The following is a 22,321-nucleotide window of genomic DNA, read 5'->3' on the forward strand; positions in this document are numbered from 1 at the left end:
CTATTGGACTTTTTCCCCCCAGTCTTAAAGTACAAGTTCCCAAAGTCTCACTGAGTGTTTTAGATCATGTAATCAGAAGAAAAATGTATCTCCATTTTTTCATAGTTATAAGTTGGAAATTGAGTTGGGTTACTTATTGTCATTCTTTCATATGGCCATACAGATTTGAAGAAGGGACAATAATGGTCAGTCTCTGAAATGTAAGCCCCACAAGGGCAGGGGTTTTTTGTATCTTGTCCACTGATGTTTCTCAAGCATCTGAAATGATACCTGGCTCACTAAAAGTGCTCCATAAATATTGTTGAATTCCACTGAATACAGCCTCTCCGAGGATATGTACTATTAGCCATAGGTTGGACAAACTAGTCATTTCGTTAATGCTCCCTGCTGGCTTCTGTTGAACAAGTTGGAAACTTAGCACACTGTACTCTCTCAGGCAGAGTAGCTCAAAAATTTGTATAGAAATTTTTTCCATCATCCTCTCTTTCTAACAATGCAAGCCTGAGCAGCTTGTCTCTGGTGGATGGCAGAAGTTCAATAACCACAACCTTATCCAACTACTAATGTGTACAGAAGAGCAGGTCATTAAGAGGGTTGGCTACTAAAATAACCCCTTTCTTCCAGTAGCCTACATTATTATAATGATTCCTTAATAGCAAACCATTTATTAAGAAATGACACAAAGACTACATTCTACTTATGACAGGAAAGAGGCGGGGGTAGAGGATGAATGACTTGGAAATAATATCTGAAGAGACAATTTCCAAAAGTTAACCTTTTGAGAAAAACTCCTCGATAGAGCAAAATACTTCAGATTCATTAATTACAATACTACTTAAGAAAATTGAGGAGCCCCTCCACACGATTTATATGTATTTATAGAATTCTGAGTTTCATTTGGTATTGTTTAAAGTTTAGAGGGGGCAAATAGGGAGGGTAATTATTCACTCTCCTTAATTCAAAGCATATTTATTGATGATCAACTCTGTACACAAAACTGTGGTCAAAGGGAGTTCTAGGATCTGTAAGATTAAAGGTCATGTGTATTACCTCTGACTTCATGACCTGGGAGAGTTATTTAACCTCTTTGTGCCTCAGTTCCTTCCTGGTGGTATGGTGAGGATCGGGATTCCCCAGCGCTCAGGCTGCAGACTAGTACCAGTCAGTGGCCTGTTAGAAACCGGACTGCACAGCAGAAGGGGAGCGGCCGGTGAGTGAGCACTACTCCCTGAGCTCCGCCTCCTGTCAGATCAGTGGTAGCGTTAGATTCTCATAGGAACGCAAACCCTATTGTGAACTGCACATGCAAAGGATCTAGGCTGCAGGCTCCTTATGAGAGTCTAATGCCTGATGATCTGAGGGGGAACAGTTTCACTCCGAAATCACCCCCCTACTCTGATCCATGGCAACATTGTTTTCTATGAAACCGGTCCCTGGTGCCAAAAAGGTTGGGGACTTCTAGTGAGGAGTAAATGGGATGATGTGCTTAAAACCCTTAGCCCAACTTCTGGTTCATAAATGGATGCCTAATAAATAAATCATGATGGTGATGGTGGCAGCAGTGGTTAGTGGTGGTGGTGGCAGTTCATTTTTGCCATAATTATTATTAGAATTATGGGGCCCAAAGAGTTTCAGCAACTTAATCAGGTAAACAGGTGGTTATTGGCAGGACTGGGAATCTAGACAATCTCTCCCCATCCTAGACTAGCGTCTTTTATGCCCCATGATATCTCTTTATAACCTTCAAAATGCATCTCAACCTAGATAGGGAGAAAATGTTACATATGAGACAAAGAATGATAAAGCCTAGAGTCAATTACAAATGGAGCAAAACTGGATTTCACAATAAATGGAACAGAGAGGCAGTGCTGTGCTTGATCCAGTCCTGCCCTAACATCTCCACGTTTGATTGGCAGTGGCTGCATCATTTCTGTAGCACACCAGAAGGCAGTTAGTCTTTAACCTCAGAAACCCAATGTGATAACCTGGGTAGCCCAGAATTTATGTGACATTGGACAAATCATTTAACCCTCCACAACTTTTATTAGTTTCTTAATTTTTCAAAAGAAGGACTTAATGCCATTATTAGTTTAAAAGTATACTATGTTACACATATCTTATTGATATTTTATATTTGTTAGAAGAATATGATCATTTATTTATGTCCTTTCAAGTGCACAGTTGGGAACAGGTCTTTTAGACCTGTTTGCTCTCCTGGAGGAATTGTCAAATATCTATTGTAAAAATTATATTTTCTTTCCCAACAGCAGAGTCTTGGCCTCCATTCCCTTCTGCTGGGACACTTGAATCAATCTTCTGATTTCCCCACCTCCAGAATCTTAGCCCCCTTCCAAGCATTCTGAATATGGTTTCTGTGTTAGTCTGTTCTCCTGCTGCTATGAAGAAGTACCCGAGACTGGGTAATTTGCAAACAAAAGAGGTTTAATTGACTCACAGTTCTACATGGCTGGGAAGGTCTCAGGAAACTTATAATCATGGCAGAAGGCACCTCTTCACAGGGCAGCAGGAGAGAATGGGTCCCGAGTAAAGGGGGAAGCCCCTTATAGAACCATGAGATCTCGTGGGAACTCACTCACTATCACGAGAACAGCATGGGGGAAATTGCCCCCATGATTCAATTATCTCCACCTGGTCCCACCCTTGACATGTGGAAATTACAATTCAAGGAGAGATTTGGGTGGAGACACAGAGCCAAACCGTATCACTTGCCTTATGAATGTTCCCAGGTCCACAGTGATCTTATCACTTCCCTATTCAGAAACTGTCCTGGATCCCACAGATCACTCACTTTACTAATTTTTTTGTTTTTGTTTTTGAGACAGAGTCTTGCTCTGTCTCCCAGGCTGGAGTGCAGTGGTGCGATCTTGGTTCACTGCAAGCCCCACCTCCCGGGTTCACACCATTCTCCTGCCTCAGCCTCCCAGGTAGCTGGGACTACAGGTGTCCGCCACCATGCCTGGCTTATTTTTTGTATTTTTAGTAGAGATGGAGTTTCACCATGTTAGCCAGGATGGTCTCAATCTCCTGACCTTGTGATCCGCCTGCCTGGGCCTCCCAAAGTGCTGGGATCACAGGTGTGAGCCACCGCGCCCAGCCCACTTTACTTCTTATCTCCCAACTTACGCACATACTTTGTCCTTTGCCAAGAAAGCCTTTCCTGTCTCCTGTGCCTCTTTAAATCTGAACCATCCTTAAAGGCTCAGTTTAAGTGCCCACTCTTCCTGGAATCAAACCTTTTTCTGATCTCACAAGCCAATGGGATCTATGACTCCTTTGAACTTTCCTAGCACATTCATAACATTTTTCCTATGACATTTAGCATGTTCGGCATTGCATTAGATATTAAGGTATTATTTTAGTATTCCACTTAGGTTGTAAACCTTTTGGGGACAGAGACACTGTGTACCTTTTTATTATTTCAAGTTTAAGGCAAATACTATATGTGAGAGTCAGTGTGGTGCAGTAAGAAAAGCCCAGGTTTTGAGGTCAGCGTCGTTACATTTTAACCCTGACTCTCTCTTTTTGTCTTTCTGTAATCGAGGACAAGTTATTTAATCTCACTCCAAGCCTTCGTTCTCCTCATCTAGAAAATGCACTTTTAAGTTTGAGAATGAAATTAAGCACAGTAAATAAAGTGCTTATCAAAACGTGGCATGATGGATGCTCCAAAAGGCCTGCCTAAAGCCCACCTCTTGAGTTCCTCATGACCTGTCAAAAGCTCTTTCTGTTCTCCAGATTAGAGATACTGAGAATACCCAACCCATTGCAGGGATACTTTGACAGGGACTGCTCCCCTCAGGTGCGAAGCTTTCTCTTTGGCTGTGACAGTGTCACTGAGTCAGAATCCAATCTGATAAGCCAGCTGTCCATGTGATACATACCTACAGGCAGTTGCAGGGGGACGTTCCTTGATAAGACTCTTGAAGAAGGCAGAGTTTGGGTCTGTGAATTACTAGGATGATTTAACTCAGGTTGTGAAACCCATTCTCATTTCAGAAACTTAGTGATGTTTTAAGACACGCATAACCACTTTGCCAAGCTCTCAAGTTGCTCATCAGAAGTCAGATAGACACTTTTGGGAAGTGCCAGGCCACCTGGTGCCATTTGCCACATTACAATTACAGTATACTTAAGTGGTTCACAGAAAGTGTATATATGACCAAGCTAAGCCCATTTATGTGGACTTAATTATTGTTTAATATCTGGAAGATGGGCACACCATGTTTACACGGGCTTTTTTTTTCTTCCCCTATTCTGGCTCTCTTGACATTTAAAAAAGATAAGACAAAAGACGTTTTTCTAGGATAGATAAAGTATTAAATATGAGTGCAGCTGGATGTTCGCCATGAGCTAGGAGGCCTCTTCTCTGTCTGATCTAGTCCCTCACATTCACACTTTGCTCTGTGTTCCTCTCCTTCCAAAAGCAAGGGAGTGAGGGCCAGACAGTGTCCACCATGCTCAGGAATGGAAACGACTTCTCCACCCAGTTGAGGCCTCATCTCCCTTTTGACATTTGTGAAAAACATCTAAATCCAGACCTATGACACTCATTAGCCTTATAACTCTTCTTCAGCTAATGAGAGGTGTGGATCTCTAATCTCCAGGAAGGCACAAAGCATTAAGTACCTACTGTATGTCAGCCTGCTGGGAGTGGGGGTGAGTGATCTAGGCTCATATTTGAGTAATCTCCCTCACCTCTCCTCCACAGCCTATTTCATACTTAAAATATCACGAAATTAAAGGGGAAATTATGCAAATAAATTTAATATAAAAAGCAAATTAGGGGATGACTGTCAGAATTATTAATTAGAACACTGTTTACACTTACTGTCAAGCCTCACCATTTTTTTTAAATGAAAGGCTCTTCCTCCCTTAGAGCCTGTTACTGAGAGATGTGTTTGAATTTCAGAAAGTAGATGTGAATTTCAGTCTTCCATTTTTTCAGCAGTGACTGTTTTTATATACTGACAGTTGTGATTAGGGTTTATTCATTGCTATTAATCAAATAACTATTTATTCTTAGAAATTCTTATATTCCCTCATACTGTCTCTTGATTCCATAGTTCCATTATGGCACCTCAATTCACCTGGTTTCCCAAGTGCTCATCCTGGGAGTTATCCCAAACTCCCCTGTTCCCATTATTACGACAGTCAAGAAGTCAGCATGGATTTTTTTTATTTATTTGTTTTCCAAGATTTTTATTCGAGATGGGGTCTCACTGCATTGCCCAGGCTGGAGTTGTAGTGGCATGATCATAGTTAACTGCAGCCTCAAACTCCTGGGCTCAAGTGATCCTCCCACCTCAGCCTCCTAAGTAGCTGGTACTACAGGCACGTGTCGCTACACCTAGCTAATTTAATTTAAAAAATTTTTGTGTGCGTGGAGACACAGTCTTACTATATTGCTCAGGCTGGTCTTGAACTTTTGGTCTTAAGCAATCCTCCCACCTCAGCTTCCCAAAGTGCTGTGATTACAGGTGTGAGCCACCACACATGTGCCCAGCCAGTCAGTACTCCTGAATAACTTACATCAGGCTCCTCCTTTCCATCCTTTGAGTTTAGACCCCATCCCCACTATAACTTGCATAAATGCCCCAGTGGACTCTCTGGTTTGCCGATTATATTCTTCAAGCGCCCCTCACCCTTTCCTCTCCATGCCTACCCTCATGACAGACTGATCTTTCTAGGTGATAAATGCAAATTTGATGATAGCATTCCCGTACTTTTCTGGTTCTTCTTTCACTATTGAATATAACTCAGTGCAGCAACCCATTCCATTGACCAGTGTTTACTGACTGCCTCCTGGTGTCAGGGACTATATTAGGTGCTGACAATATAATCTCCAGTTATAGTGGGGTAAGGTAAATGCTTTAATAGCTTATAAACTTGGCAATCTGCTGAATTCAAATTTATGTTCCTTAAAGAAACCTGCCAGATCCCACCGGCACATGTTGGCTCATGCTTGTAATACCAGTGCTTTGGGAGGCAAAGGCAGGAGGATTGCTTTAGACTAGAAGTTCAATATCAGCCTGGGCAGTATGGTAAGACCCCATCTCTACCAAAGAAACTTTTTACAAATTAGTTGGGTGTGACATAGCACACCTGTGGTCCCAGCTATTCGGGAGGCTGAGGCAGGAAGATTGCTTGAGCCCAGGAGCTGGAGGCTACAGTAAGCTTTGATCACACCTCTGCATCTGCACTTAGCCTGTGTGACAAAGTGAGCTCTTGTCTCTAAAAAAAAAGAAAGAAAAACCTACCAGATCCTTCATAATCTGACCTTAACCATCCTTCCTCTTTCCCGTGTATTCTACACTATGTCATCATACCAAGCTCTCAGAAATCCTGTAAACATTTTCTGCTGTCTTACCTTGATGCTGTTTCCTCTGCCTCGAAGTCATCCATCCCTTTCGGTTGCAAAATTCCTCCTTGTTCTTTTAACATTGTTTCCAGGCTTCACAGTTTCTGAGGCCATTCCTTGAACTTCTTATCCCCAGGTTGGGTTAAATAACCCCCTTCTTTTCAGCCACTTCAATTTAGGAATGCAGATGGTCCCCAATTTACAATGATTCCACTTAAAATCTTCAGCTTTACGATGGTGGGAAAGTGACGTGTGTTCAGTAGAAATCATACTTCAAGTAGCCATACGGTTACTCTGTTTTTCACGTTCAGTACAATATTCAATCATATACAATATCTCATACATGAGATATTCAACACTTCGTTATAAAATAGGAGTATTAACTGCATTTTCAACTGATGATATTTTTAACTTACGATGAGTTTATCAGGGCATAGCCTCATTGTAAGTTGAGCGCCTGTAGTCCTATCAAATGGCTTCTCAGACTTTTAAAAAATTTATCTGTCAGGCTTTCCTTTCCGTTTAGGGGTAGGGACCACGTCTTTCATCTGAGTGCCTTCCTCACTCAGCATAGTTCTTGGCAGTCGCAGGCTCTCAGTAAGCATTCATTGGATGAATAAATGTCTCTGGTTCATGATGACCCTTATTATTATTTCTTCTGATGGATACTAACCTGTAATTTATTTATTCCAGTATCAAATTATGTGGGCTTAGCTCTCAAACCAGTGCCTCGATACAGTATCTGTTGTTCCTGCTTTTACGTAATCTTTCAGAAAGATTTTTGCACTAATAATTTACACCACTAATTTTACGGAGTCGTTTTATAAAATTGGTACTTGTTATTTGTCCATTGGAAAACATTTATTAAACTACTGTCAAAAAGGTATCCCGGCTGAAAGATAGAAAATACAAGGAATCAGTCTCACACAAGTGCCATTTCTGAAAATCACAAATAATCAAAATTAAATCAAAGATCAGAAAATTCTTTTATAAAAGGCCAGCTAATAAATATGTTAGGCTTTGTGGGCCATATGGTCTCTGTTGCAGCTACTTGTCTCTGATGGTGTAGTGTGGCAGCAGCCATAGACAATGTAGAAATGAAAGGCCATGGCTCTGCTCCAGTAAAACTTTATTCATAAAAATGAATTTATGGGCCTGCCTTAAATTACAAGGTTGGACAAATATTCAGTTAAGATGTATGCAAGATGGAGAGGTGATTCAGAGTAAAGAGAAACCACACATTTCATATTATAAGAAACTGGGAATGGGCAGCTTAGAAAGATGACTTTGTTCTCACCAAAGTTCAAAACAGAATTCCAAAATACAGATGAGTAGAAGCTATCAGGATCAGATAAAGTTAGACAAGCCTTAAGGAGTGTTTTGGCTGGTCATTCCAGAAAAGTTTAAGACCAAAATGTGGGGGAAGTATTTTTGTTAAAAGCATCCAAGGATGTTGCAGCCTCGGTGACAATTTACTATTACATAAAGAGAAAAGATGAAAAATATATTAGAAAAAATATGCCTTTCCCGTATAGACTATTTTTAGTCAGTATTCCTTTGGAGTCAGTTTATTACTGATTATTTTCGATTAGCTTACCATATAAATGCAAAACAAAATGTGCTAAATGCAACACTGAAGTATGCTGTCGTTGATTTTATATCTACAGAATTTAACTGGTTTTTGTTTGTTTTCTTAATTCTAGCACCAATAGCTGCAGGAACTGGCCCAAATTTTTCTCTCTCAGATTTGGAAAGTTCTTCATACTACAGCATGAGTCCAGGAGCAATGAGGAGGTCTTTACCCAGCACATCCTCTACGAGGTAATTTGATTGGCAGCTCTTAAAGAAGTTATGCTACATGGTTGCACACCTTGATTTTAACTCTGGGCCCGCTATGCATTTAGCAATGCGCCTTTAGTAATAGAAGATACCAAAGTAGTGGGTTCAGCCCCAACAGACTGTCGGTCTCGTTGGGGAGATAAAGCAAATATGCATGTAGCAAGGTTAAATACACACACACACATACACACACGCACAAACACAGTAAAAAACTGAACTAAATTGTGTGACACAGGCTAAAAATAGTTAAAGAGAGCTTTATCCAAAAAGAATACCATGGTTCCAGCTCTAAATGTTGGTTAGGGTTGGTGAGATCGAAAGGAAAAGGAATGGAATTCTGGGTGGGTTGAAAAATGAGCAGAGGCATGGAGGAAGGATGGATGATGAACATAACATGTTCTCAGGAAATGAAGGACAAGGCTGGACTGCAGCAAAGGGCATATGTTTTGGCTTGTTTGGCAGGAAGTGAACACTGGTGACAGTCCCAGTGTCATGCCCACAGCAGACATTACAGCTCAGTGCCAGCTCTTTTCCCACTGAGACCCCGGAGCTCTCAATATCCAGTTTACTGGAGTTGCCCTAAAAGATGAAACCCATGTGATATCCTGGTGTGAGATTATACAAATGGAAGCAGTCACTTGCATAACCTCAAGTGAGGATGGGGCCAGACTACAGATGCCATTGTATTGAAAGACCTTAAAAACCATAAAGCTAGAGTAGTGTGACCTGATAATGTTTCTGGGGTTCTTGCTCCCCTTAAAGTCACAAAGCCAAAATCAAAATGAAACATTTTTGCAAGATTGTGTTGTCTCTAGATAACCTGTACCAGAGGGAAAGGGATTAGGCATTAAACCCACAGTATTCTTTTACAAATTGGCTTTAGCACTGGACTGTGACCACAAAGAATAGAATGGTGCAGAACGATCTTTAATGTTTGTACACTTTGCAGAAAAATGTCTGACAAAGGCATATTCCTCCTAAAGCAAGTACCTGAGTCTTATGATTTAAAACAATGCCCAAATTGTAGAAATTTTCCTTGGTGCACACTCGTTCTTACCTTGCCTTTATATATTTTAAACATCACTACTTTTAAAAAAAATCTACTTAGTCATCGCTAATACCTTGAAGACAGTTAAAGAAACAGGTATTCCGTTAGTTTAACTACCAAATCCTACCGTCGTCTTTCATGTTGTTTAAATGTTCCCTTTAGTTCTCTGTAGTATCAGCTCCTCAGGGGGACAAAAAAGTCACACATCCAAAGTCTATTTATAATAGAAGAAAGAGATTGTGAATACATTCGGGTGTTAATACATTTTGAGGATTTTGAATGTTTGCTAATGGAAGAGACATTGTGTGTAACTGCACTCAGTCAACATGAAAAAGCTTTGCAAATGCTTGTAGGCAGTGATTAATTTAAAAGTTTATGGGCTGTTTGTTTTTCATGTGTGTGCTGTACATGTACCATATACCTCCCAAACAGTGTTCCCCACTTTTTACGTTTTCACACAATTCTCCAGCTATGTTTTATTATCTTTTGTGACTCTCTGAGAGAAAAGCTCATTATGAATGTCATTTAAAAGGCCAGTGTCGTTCTCATATTCTGCAAATAACTAACCCTGATAAGGAGCTAATTATAACCTGCATCAGTAGTTAATAACCCAGTAATATGTTTGTTTTACTCTCATTAGGCTCTTCCTAGGATGATTTTTAAAATTCTTTAAATACGTAGATTCAGCAGAATTAACAATGTACAGGTTAGAAAGTGTGCCCAGAAGAATATCTCAGATTCATATATAGAAATGTTCACCGATCAGTATGTCTTCCTGCTGTGCCAATATTAATGGATCATTTTCTCTGTGGCAGGCACCATATTAGGTGAGTTGTATGCCTGTTCTGATTTATTCTTCACAATAATTTTACAACATGCACAGTGTCACCATTTAAACAGTGGAGCAACACAAAGCTCAGAGAAGTTAAGTCACTTGCCCAAAGTCACAGTCCTAGTGAACAGAGGAGTCTCCATTCACACTCAGGTCTGTTGGAACTTTAAAAATATGCTCTTTTCACTCAGAATCCTCTTGAGAATAGGACTGACTCTTTTTGTGAGGAACAATAGAATATGAGGTCCTAAAAAAGGAGTTTCTAGCATCTCCACTCCTCCCTGGCACTTAGTGTTTGCCGTCTTGAGTTATTCCTACCATCTTTGAGGTCTGCACGTGTGCAGCCTCCCCATCTGGATGGTGAGTCCCTTGAGTGACAGCGTCTAACGCTTCCCATTCAGCAGCGAACACTATTAGTAAGAAACTTACTATCTTACTTTAGTAAGATAGTGTCCTTGGCACCATGGGTGTAAAGTCAAATAAGGGGCTTTACAATCTAGTGGTAGAGACTGAGAAGTAAGTGGGAATTTTCAGTTCAGGGTCCTATGAACACTCAGGAAAGTTAAGGCATTTCGCAGTCTTAGGAATGCTAAGTAAGGCTTCTAGGCCTTACACACGGTAGGAATTAAGATATTTGGAATTAAGGTAATACTTTTACCTATTTTTTAGATATAATTGCTAGAAATATGAGAAAAAATTCCACACACAAGAAGAGATAGTGCATCACTCCTTAGGAAAATATTCATCCTCACTTTTTGTATAGATCTTACAGATACTTTCCTGCTTCCCTCAAGCGTTTCTGGGAAAATAGAATGAGTGTGTTAGAGCAAGAAACCAAAATCAATGACTGATTCATTTTAATAGATAGATAGGTAGGTAGATAGATGTGATGCAATGGTACTCACTGTAAGTTCTGTACCCCTTCAGGGTAAACATCTTCAAAATCATAGAAGGAACAGTGTAAAAACTGGGATAAAATACATTTTTTATTCCAAAAAACTTTATCAAGATAAACTAGCTGTCAAAAGTTTGTGAAGTCAGAGTAAACTTGTCTCGGAAGCCCCCACCTGTGCTTCCTAACTTGCTTCATTCCTGATCTTTTCCTCTTTTCCATGCTGTACCTGCACCCTCCAGATGTTTATCTTTTTTTTTTCCCCAGTAGAGACAGAGTCTCTTTCTATTACCCAGGGCGAGTGCAGTGATCATAACTCACTCAGCCTCGAAGTTCTGAGCTCAAGCGATTCTCCTGTCTCAGCCTTTGAAGTAGCTGGGACTGTGGGCCTCTGCCACCACACATGGCTGATGTTAAAAATATTTTTTTTTCGTAAAGACAAGGTGTCACTATGTTGCCCAGGGTGGTCGCTGAATTCCTGGCCTCAAGTGATCCTCCTGCCTCGGCCTCCCAAAGTGTTGGAATTACAGGTGTGAGCCACCATGTCCAGCCCTCTTTTGTCAACTTCTGAAAGTCCTTGCTTTCAAACTAAGATATCAGCTGATAACTGTAGAATCTTCCAATAATACTGGCTTGGGGTATTTGCATTTTGTTGGAAAATGCCAAGGAAATCAAAACCTTTAAAGACTCAGAAAAGTATCAACAATGGGAGAATGATGGACAATGGAGTTGACCTTTGGGGCTAGATCTAATTGAATTATGATACTTGGATGAATCCATGTTGCATGTATTCGTAAGGCTATTTCTAAGTCAATAGCCTAATTCAGCAGATTTTTAGTATCTTCTGTTAGCCAGACACTGTGGCAGGCACTAGAGATTAAAAAGCATATAGTAATTTTCCCTGAAGATCTTACAGCCCCATCAGAACATATAGGCTTCTCATTTTATTTGCCAGAGTACTTCAGAGAAATGTTTATTTTTTTCTAACATGTATTCTTTCTATTTCCAAGATGATTTCAAGTGGCTTTCAGTTTTAAAACAACAGGTAATATTACATGTAGAAAGAGGCCAGAAACCATGTGGAAAAAATTATTATAGCAGGAACCTGAACCAAGAGTTATGCCTCAAGTTTAACCCTGAGCTTCCTGGTGGCCAAGGCAAAAAGGGTTATATGGTTTGCATTTCTAATAAAAGGAAACAAGATAAATTTGTTCAAAGAGACCGTATTTTTCTGGTTATGTTTTGTAAGGAATTCTCTGTATATATTCTCTTATATAGGACTCCCATTAGATGTAGTTTTACATAAAATATAGAAGAGTTCTTCAGTGGCTATTTTTCATTGAACTTTCAAGGAAAGCCAAGCAAAGAGCATTAAATAAGCTATTAAAGGCATTTCCTTTGAGTACTAAGCTAGCATGGCATAGTTATGTTGCTTTCCTGTGGTCTGGCTTTAATGAGAATAGAACTTAATGGCTAAGAATACTGGAATGCCAACATTAATAATTAGAATTTCTTGCCATAAATTGCCCCTCCACATTCATTCTTTCATTCAGATTGCTGCAATAGCTTAACTGTCTCCCTGCCCTAGGCTCCATTTTCCTGTTTTCCCCTTTGCCTTTCTAAATCTATCATCTGCGCAGTTACCAAAGTAACTTTTCTAAAATGTAACTCCCCTGTCATTCCCTGTTTAGACTATTTTGGGGAGTCTACATTGCTTATAGGAGAAAGTCCAGACATGCAGTATCTTCTGTAACCTCCACCCTTCTCACTTGCTGTGTCCCTTCTTCCCCACCTCAGCCATCCTAAACAGCTGGCAGTTCTCCAAATATATCACACTTCACTCACGATGTGTCTTCTTCCTGATAGGCTCCTCCCCTTCTGGGGGTTATGTTCGAAATATCTGATAACCTGTGTGACAGGAGCATGCCAATTAGAACAGACACTGTCCTGCTTACAGGGCTTTCTTTGGCTAGGTCCTGGAATGCTCCTGATCTGCAAGACGTTAACCCTTTAGATTTCAGACTGTGAGGGTGTCTGGGACAAAGAAGGAGAGGCAAGGTTGGAAGAAATGTATGGACTTTGAGACAATGACAGTTTGCCCATTGATGATATTTTTAATACCAAATGGCTGTCTGAGTGGTACATCAGCTGAATAGCAGCCCTGCCTCTGCCCTTTCCTTCGTTCTTCCCTGTGACACTCTTGAAGATAGCTCAGGAGCCATTTCCTCCAGGAAGCCTTTCCCGAACTCCTGACTCATCACTGTCTCCATTGTGTGACCCACTGTACCCTGTGTGTGGTTCCATCATAACTCCTATATTTCTCTTTGACACAGTTTTGTTTGCCTGTCTCCATGTCTGACTCATCTCTATATCTCAGCACTTTGCACAGCACCTGGCATATAGGATGCGCATAGTAGGTATTTCATGAATGAAACATACGAAAAATTCTGTCCCCTGAAACATGAAGAAGAGATTTCCCAACAAGCGCTCCCACTAGGTATGAAATCTACTCATCTTAATATGGGTAGATTAGACAGTTTTATCACCCCTGCAAACTTCCTGATTTTGTGGCATTCAATTAAAACAACTACAGCAAGCATAGCAACAGGCAGCATTTCATTACGTTTACACTCCTGAAGCCTCAAACCGGGGAGAATATTCAGTCCCTCCACTGGAAAAAATGAGATATATTCTGGAAGTTTCTTGACCATACCTCTCCAAAAACCGAAAATCCCTACCCTGATGGAATAAAACTTTGTTTTGATAATCTCTGTGTAGAGAAAGCACATAAAAGTCATTGGGCCACTTTTTTTTTATGTCTCTTGTTCTCAGGGGACAATGCACGCCTTCTTTCTTCCTTTTTATTTGTTTTGTTCACTGATTTATTTCTAGCTTTTAGAGCAGGACCTGGACTAGCTGTGCAGTAAATGTTTTTTTGAATGAACAACTCCCAAGTGGAAGATGGGAAAATGTGGCAAAAGAAAAAAAAAAGCAATCCAAACTTTTCTTTTCTTTTCTTTTCTTTTTTTCCTTTTTTTTTTTTTTTTTTGAAACAGAGTCTTACTCTGTTGCCCAGGCTTGAGTGCAGTGGAGCGATCTCAGCTCACTGCAACCTCCACCTCTGGATTCAAGCGCTTCTCCTGCCTCAGTCTCCCAAGTAGCTGGGATTACAGGTGCCTGCCACCACACCTGGCTAATTTTTGCATTTTTAGTAGAGATAGGATTTCACCATGTTGGCCAGGATGGTCTCAAACTCCTGGCCTCAAGTGTGATCAGCCTGCCTCGGCCTCCCAAAGTCCTGAGATTACAGGCTTGAGCCACCATGCCCAGCCCAATCCAAGCTTTTCTTGAAGGATCATGAGCCCTGCTTCTTACCCTTTCTGGGGTTCCAGCAGGGATTAAATTGATGCCCAGGTTCATTGCTGATGGCCAGGCCCCAGCCACCACCTGTGGAGATAGGAAATATGTGGCCTTACTCCCAACACTTCCAGGTGGAGACAGAAGCTAGAGCCAGCCAGTCATTCCTCAAAGGAAACAGGAACAATATGTGGCAGCAGCAGCAGCAACTTGATTGACAATAAAAAATCAAACTCAGACACTTGGAACCACACAGACCCAAGACTTTGTTCTACATCCAGTGACTCACCAGACTGAACAGAAGTTTAAAAGGAGTCCTAGAACTACGCTAAGTTGCCCAGTTGCTTCTTCCCTTGGCTTTCTTTCAACCAGAGGTGCAGTATCCAAGAGAAAGGTGGTTTCAATTGCTTTTAAACATGCACCCATTTGTTATTCCAGCTCCACAAAGCGCCTCAAGTCTGTGGAGGATGAAATGGACAGTCCTGGTGAGGAGCCATTTTATACAGGCCAAGGGCGCTCCCCAGGAAGTGGCAGTCAGTCAAGTGGATGGCATGAAGTGGAGCCAGGTAAGCAGAGTGGGGGCACGGGCATGTGGCTAACACTGTGGAACTGAAAATACGTGTGGGGTCCCATGCCATGCATAAAAGTGAAGAAAGAAAGCTCAAGGTGGTTGAGTTTTTCAGGATGAACACTTGTTTGTATTGTAATCCGATTGCCACATTCATAAAAGGATGGCTGTGCAAAGCAGTAGTAATTCAACTGAAATGCAAGACTGGTGAGATGGTGTATGATTTTCTACTCTTACATATTTTCCCCTACACCACAATTCAGCATTTGATTTGCTTTTGGGTTTTTCTGTTTGCTTTGTGTGTGTGTGTTTTTTTTTTTTTTTTTTTGAGACGGAGTCTCTCCCAGTCACCCGGGCTAGAGTGCAGTGGCATGATCTTGGCTCACTGCAACCTCCTTCTCCCCGGTTCAAGCAATTCTCCTGCCTCAGCCTCCCAAGTAGCTGGGATTACAGGCACCCGCCACCACGCCTGGCTAATTTTTTGTATTTTTATTAGAGATGGGGTTTCACCATGTTGGCCAAGCTGGTCGATTTTTGTATTTTAAAAAATACAACATGGGTTTTCACCATGTTGGCCAGGCTGGTCTCGAACTCTCGACCTTGTGATTCACCCACCTTGGCCTCCCAATTGTTTTTGTGTTTATACTCTCTTTTGGTTTAGTTTTAAAAATTATCTTTTCATCCTAATAAAGATCTGTCAACTTTTTCAGCAAGATTGGTAACATTCGAAAGAAGAATGGGTTCCTTGCCCTACAGTTTAGACTCAGATTTCTATATGATAAGGACACTTTGCAGTATTTTTCCTATTACTGGATATCATCATGATTGTTTTTCTGTTTAAATGGGACAACTCTCTTTATTCTCATCTGTAGTAAACTAAACAAATGATGACTGCTGGTCTAGTCTCCTGGGGTAGTCTAATCTTGGCTCTGGAGTCTTGGGAGTAATATGAATAAATCTGATCGGAAAAACTTTTTGAAACCCTTACCGATGTCTAACATGTGGGTTAGAGGGAATCTTCTCCAATGGCTTCCTGAATATGGGTATAAAGGATAGAGTATGTGCCTTGAAATCAGACAACTGGAGTGTCAACCTGGCTTCAACTCCTGCTGACTGTGTGATTGTGGGCAAGTTACCTAACCTCTCTGAGCCTGTGTCTCCCTTTTTATAATCTGACAGTACAAATAGCTATTTCCTAGCATAGCTACTGCCTAGCATAGAGTAAGTATGAGAAAATTGTTCTCTGGCCATCCTTCCCAGCCTTTGCTTCAGAGTAATTCCATGCAAGTACAGACGAACACCAAGAAAATTTCTGAACCAACCTCTTCATCTACAAATCTTAGCTCCCTTGTCTCCTCCCTAAATTTTTTTTTCAAAAGACAATGCTCAGGGGATATGACTCTGAAGGTGTAGCACAGGGAAAACGTTGGGGCGATAGAACCATTCTGCATCGTTAACATTCACAGAAGTACATACCTCCCTGCTCAAGTTAATTTTACTGTATCATCATTCAACACAAAACAAAAACACCTCAGGCCCAATGGCTGTGTCTTTTATCTTGCCCCTGCTATTAAAATGCAAAAACGTCTCGTTGCTTTGCTTCTGCGTAGTCTCTCATTCAGTCACTCATTAGATAGTCTTCACTGGGGACTTTCTCTGTATGAAGCACTATTCCATGTTCTGGGAACTCAAGGATAGACGGGAAGGTTATGGCCCCTGCTCTCAAGGAATTCACAATCAGAGATGGGAAACGAACACATAAGCAGATCATTATACGGTGATACGGGAAGCACAGAGATGCTGGTGTTAGTCTTCCGTGCCTTCTGTTTCTAATTAGTACCAACCACAGCACTCAAGGTGTGGTGGTTCTTCTATGAAGGTCACACATCGTCTTTTCTCCGCATTTGTGTTCACATCAGTTCGCCTGAAGTGTCTAAGAAATAGTCCCAGTCCTAAATGAGCAGGAAAATGCTGACTGTCACTGCCACTACCTGCATCGTCAGCGTGGCCTCTGTATAGTGCCAATGAAAAGTGTATGTGCTATTAAAAAATTAAAAGATGTAAAACTTCTTTGAACCCTTTTCAAAGGCTAATTAGAGCCCTAGCCAATTTACCTGCTTCAGTGAAAATCAGAATTAAACATACAGGTTTGGTACATTTGTGCTTGATTATTGTTTAGATGCATTTTTGTGCATATGGAAGCTGCTTTATTAGGCTGAGGTACTCAGAGCTCCCCCATCCTAAGGCTGAGCTCTAGGTCCTTACATTTACTTCCTCTGTGTATATTGGGGGCTGTAGAGGTTGATTGATTATTATAGAGTATTTTGACCTAGCGACTCTTATTCAGAGCAATTCCTATTCCTATCTGTACATTATGATTCAAATGATCATAAATTTTAACATTTGAATACCTGAATCCTTTGTAGTCATTAAACAACTGAAGTTTAATGGCTGAATCCTTTTTGGTAAGAGGGGTGTGTGTGTGTGTGTGTGTGTGTGTGTGTGTGTGTGTGTGTACACATATATATATTCTTAGAGAATCCCTCACAATTATATTCCTGGACTGACTCTCCGTTCTCTATCCCCATTTCATTACAGAAAAATGCAGTTCCATGGTATATGTTTAGAGGGAGTGATAGAGGACAGCGGATAAATGTACATTTGGCCATACTCAGCGCAGAAAGTCATAATTGCAACAAGGCCTGAGGGGACATTAAAACTCAACTGAAGGATGTTGCACATGTTCATGGTGACTTTGGTGTCATTAACTCACACCAGCCATTTAAAATGGATAATTTATGCTGCCAGATGGTCCTTTTTGGGGATTTTCCATAAAGCCCAATCCCCTTTTTGGCACAGAGGACACCTTTATGTTGTTCCCACACTTATGCAGGCCTGCATAGCTTTTCCCCAGGGGTACAGTTAATTGAGTAGGAGGCTTTTAGTGGTTCACGTGTAAATTACCTTCAGAAATATGTTGGGAGTTATGTATATCTGAATGGACGGGCAGTTTCTTGGTTTCCTACATTTGGGATAATTCTCTCAAACAAGTACTAAGGATACTGTGTATATGCCTCAGATGTGACACAGGAAGCAAGGCCTGTACCTGCTCCTCACTCAGAACGCTTTGGTATCCATTTACCTGCCTTCAAATGCTTTTTCAGGACTCCCTGGCCAAAAGAGGGCCAAAGGTTGCCAGAAGAGACAAATTTCCTAGAGCAACAGGAAGATTATGGAAAGTAAAACAAACCAGACATGCAGTAAATTACATGGGCTCTTTCAAATGTCTTTTGTAGTATCCTGTTCCCCATTAGTTTATCTCAGCACTTTTAGTGCACAGCTCTTATTATCTGGGAAGAAGGGCATAGGAGATTAAAGATGATGTTAGTTTAAAAACATCAGACAACTTCAGAATGACTTTTGCTTCTCTAACAATGCTGCATTTGTCCCTCGTACTTAGTTTCACTTCCCAGTTATCTCAAACCTGGGCTAGATACGAAACTTTGAAGCAAATCGTGAATTGATGAAACGAGTCCTATGAAATTCTATCAAGCACAAATGCGCATACCATCAACTCTTGTTTATCTGTACAAATGAAGAATTACTGAGAAATTGATAATGCAGATAAACAGGAAGGAAACCAATAGACAGCTCCCACATTGGGTCAGACTCTGCATGTTGCTTTCAAATGTGTGGAAAAATTCTAGTGACGATTGAGTACCTACTGTGTACCAGGTTTTTAAAAAATTAACCTCCTTTAAAATATGCAAGATATAATAATCCTGCCTCTATAGAGATAAAAACCGAGACTCATAAAAGGTCACATGACTCTCCCAAGCCCACACAGATAGTAAATCTGTGGATCCAAAATCCCTATTTGAAACCAAATCTGACTTCATAGTCTAAGTTTATCTTCTATACTCAATAACCTCTTTTACCATAAACAATTAGAGCAGCATTTTAGGGTCTCATGTCCTGGACTGGTACTTCAGTTAAAGCATTATAAGACCGGGCACGATGGCTCATGCCTGTAATCCCAGCACTTTGGGAAGCCAAGGTGGACGGTTCACCTGAGGTTGGGAGTTGGAGTCCAGCCTGATCAACATGGAGAAACCCCATCTCTACTAAAAATACAAAATTAGCCGGGTGTGATGGTGCATGCCTGTAATCCCAGCTACTCGGGAGGCTGAGGTGGGAGAATTGCTTGAACCCGGGAGGTGAAGGTTGCGGTGAGCTGAGATCGTGCCATTGCACTCCAGCCTGGGTAACAAGAACGAAACTCCGTCAAAAAAAAAATACATATATATAATAAGAAACAATAAATAACTCCTCAGAGAGACCTGAAAAATATTTGATTTTCCTTATCCCAAAGCCTTGTCATACAACTTAATCAAGAGAAGAAATATAGGTTATTAAATATACATAGGACACAATATATAAGCAAAGAGTATTAACTTTTAACAAAGTAAACTATCATTTTCATTTATAAAATCAAATAACCCTCAGCAGTTAGGTCTTTGTTGAAATAGTAGCTCATCAGACAGGCCCTAAGTGATCTAAAATAGCTGCTGACCCTCCCTGCATCATCCTATAACCCACAACCCTATTTTGCTTTCTTTATATCTGCATCTACTATTTTTTTTTTTTTTTTTTCTGAGACAGCGTCTCACTGTGTCGCCCAGGCTGGAGTGCAGTGGCGCGATCTCAGCTCATTACAAACTCCACCTCCCGGGTGCAGGTGATTCTCTGGCCTCAGCCTCCTGAGCAGGTGGGACTACAAGTGCACGCCACCATGCCTGGCTAATTTTTGTCTTTTTAGTAGAGACGGGGTTTCATCATATTGACCAGGCTAGTCTCAAACTCCTGGCCTCAAGAGATCCTCCTGCCTCAGCCTCCCAGAGTGCTGGGGTTACTGGTGTGAGCCCACCATGCCAGGGCATCTCTCTGCTATTATTGTCTGTTTTCTCTCTCTAGGATATATACTCCATAAACAGTGGGACTTAGTCTGTCTTTTCCATTGCTGTATCTCTAACATCCATAACAGCGTCTAGCACATAATAGGGATTCAGTAAATATTGATTGAATGAATGAAGCGATAAAGCAGAGAATCTGGGGTGCTTTCAATAAACTTGAAAGCAGAATTTGCTACCAAGAATACTCTCAGAATTGGTGTTTACTACATTTTTCAATTTGCAGGCTTTCAGTCAAATCCAATTACTAGCAATTCGTAAACAGAACAATTGCTTAGGCTCAGCCAAGGACCCCATTGATGAGCAGCAGTGCATTGGCTTTATTACAAGTATCCCTCACCTGAAAGTGTGTTCCTTTAAGTGAATCAAACCTTTTAAAAAAAATAAAATAAAAAATAATTCTGTATTATTTTTACGTTCGTTGTTTAGTTTTAGCTCTATATTAAGAATCTCAATAGTGAATTCTTTGTAGAACATTTTATGTAGTATAGACAACCTCCCTGACTTACCTGTGAAAAATTCAGATTTCCATACCAAATTTTCTCTTATCCAAGTGTAAGGAGAACCCATATGAGACACTTCAGACCCTTGCTATTAAAGTGTGGTCTGAGGACCTGCAACATGGCATCACCTGGGAGTTTACTAAAAATAGAGAACCCTGGCCAGGCGTGGTGGCTTACACCATAATCCGGGCGTGGTGGCTTACACCATAATCCCAGCACTTTGAGGGCCCAAGGTGGGAGGATTGCTTGAGGCCAGGAGCTTGAGATCAGCCTAAGTAAGACAGCAGAACCCTGTCTCTACAAAAACATTTTTAAAATCAGCAATGCATAGTGGCATGTGCCTGTAGTCCTAGCTACTTGGGAGGCTGAGGCAGGAGCCTTGCTTGAGCCCAGGAACTCAAGGTTACAGTGAGCTGTGATTGTGCCGTTGCACTCCAGCCTGAGCAATAGAGTGAGACCCTGTCCCAAAAGAAAAGAGAAACAAAGAGAAAAACAGAATCTCAGTCCCCGCCTAGACCAACAGAATTTTAACAAGATCTCCTGGTGATGCTTATGTGTGTTACGGTTTGCAAGGCACTGATTTAGGCTGCTTTTTTGTTCCTTTAGGTGGGTTCTCCCCACTCAGTACTTGTCTGGAAGCCACCTTAACTTTAAATGTCATGCTCCCCAACTTTCTGTCTCTGTTACAGTAGGTTTTCTTCAAAACAAGTCTAGATAGGTAGAAATCTAGCCTATTTTCAAACAGATTAGAGAAGATTGGATTCTGGGTGACTCTAGATACCTCACTATAAGAAAAACAATTCTCTTGTCTCTTTCTCCGTCTTATATTCCTCCAGTTTAGGGCCTGGTGCATGAAAAGGAGTGGCTGGTCATCTAATCATTATCATTAAAGTCAAGCCAAGTTGTTGAATCCTTATTAAGTGCTGACTGTATGCAGTATACTAGAGTAGATACAGAGAGGACTCCAGCAAGTCCCTGTCTCCAAGGGCAAACCTCCGAATTTCTTCGTGTCAGTCACTACCTGTAAGGTGGGAACTTTTCCTTCTGCTCCATCTCTGTCACAAAGTTATGACAGATGAGGTAACGAAGTCCAGAGTCCTTTGTGAAAGTTAATATTCTCTAATCACGTGAAATACCATCATTGGGATTATTGAGGCACCCAGGCTTACCCAGCTGAGGGCAGTTGAAAGCAGACAGGGTTAAGTGTCACGGAGTAAAAGAAGAGAGCTGTTAAATCTGCCTGGAGAATGAGAGACAATTTTCTTAAAAGGTGGCAGTTAAACTGGATTTAGATGGAATCAGTCTGAGAAATGTTCATGTCTCACTTGAAAGTGCGACTTGTCTCTTAGTGTTTTGATTGTTAGTATTTATAAATTTAAGTCTTCTTTCTAAGTTGAAAGGCAGCTCAGTGGCTGTTCTGTGAACCTTTCTCAGGTTGTATGTGTCCCCAGAGTTAACGATTTATACCAGGGGTCCAGGGGGCCGCACGGATGACTGCGTTGCACCACATGCAGGTTTGAGACCACATCTGCATTAAGTACCGACATATCAGTAAGTTTTGGCAGACCTGAAAAGTAAAGCAAATTTTTTTATTGTGAAAAAACATGAAATTATAGTACTTTTCACTGAAGTTCAGTACTGTTTTTGAAATATATGCATAAGAGGTTACCTACATTTTCTCCTGTAGAAAAACATTCAAAATTCTAAATGCCTTCAGTTATACTGGGATTGTAAAACAATTAACAGACACAGTTACATCCACCAAAATGTTGGAAGTTTCAAAACAGTTCAGTTAAAGTTTTGAAGTCAAATTTGTTAAGTAGTAAACTTAGTTGTATTTTTATAGATACTTTTAGAGATACATTTCTCCGCAAAGAGTAAGTTGTTCTCATTTTTGAAGGTCAAAATTAAGTACTTTAAGCCAGGCACAGTG

The 22,321-nt window shown here is 40.8% G+C and overlaps 1 protein-coding gene across 6 annotated transcripts in view; it reads left to right on the plus strand.

Annotated features, from left to right (window-relative positions):
- Positions 1-22,321, plus strand: part of NFIA (nuclear factor I A) — a 387,296-nt gene that overhangs the window by 264,852 nt on the left and 100,123 nt on the right. For all 6 annotated transcript variants that reach the window (XM_033225082.1, XM_033225085.1, XM_033225081.1 and 3 more), the window contains 2 exons: positions 8,083-8,200; positions 14,786-14,913. In XM_033225082.1, the coding sequence (XP_033080973.1) occupies positions 8,083-8,200; positions 14,786-14,913 (246 nt within the window). The remainder of the gene's footprint in view (positions 1-8,082; positions 8,201-14,785; positions 14,914-22,321) is intronic.

The sequence above is a fragment of the Trachypithecus francoisi genome, unplaced genomic scaffold (assembly GCF_009764315.1).
Source record: "Trachypithecus francoisi isolate TF-2019V2 unplaced genomic scaffold, Tfra_2.0 Lachesis_group12, whole genome shotgun sequence".
Classification (NCBI taxonomy): Eukaryota; Metazoa; Chordata; class Mammalia; order Primates; family Cercopithecidae; genus Trachypithecus; species Trachypithecus francoisi.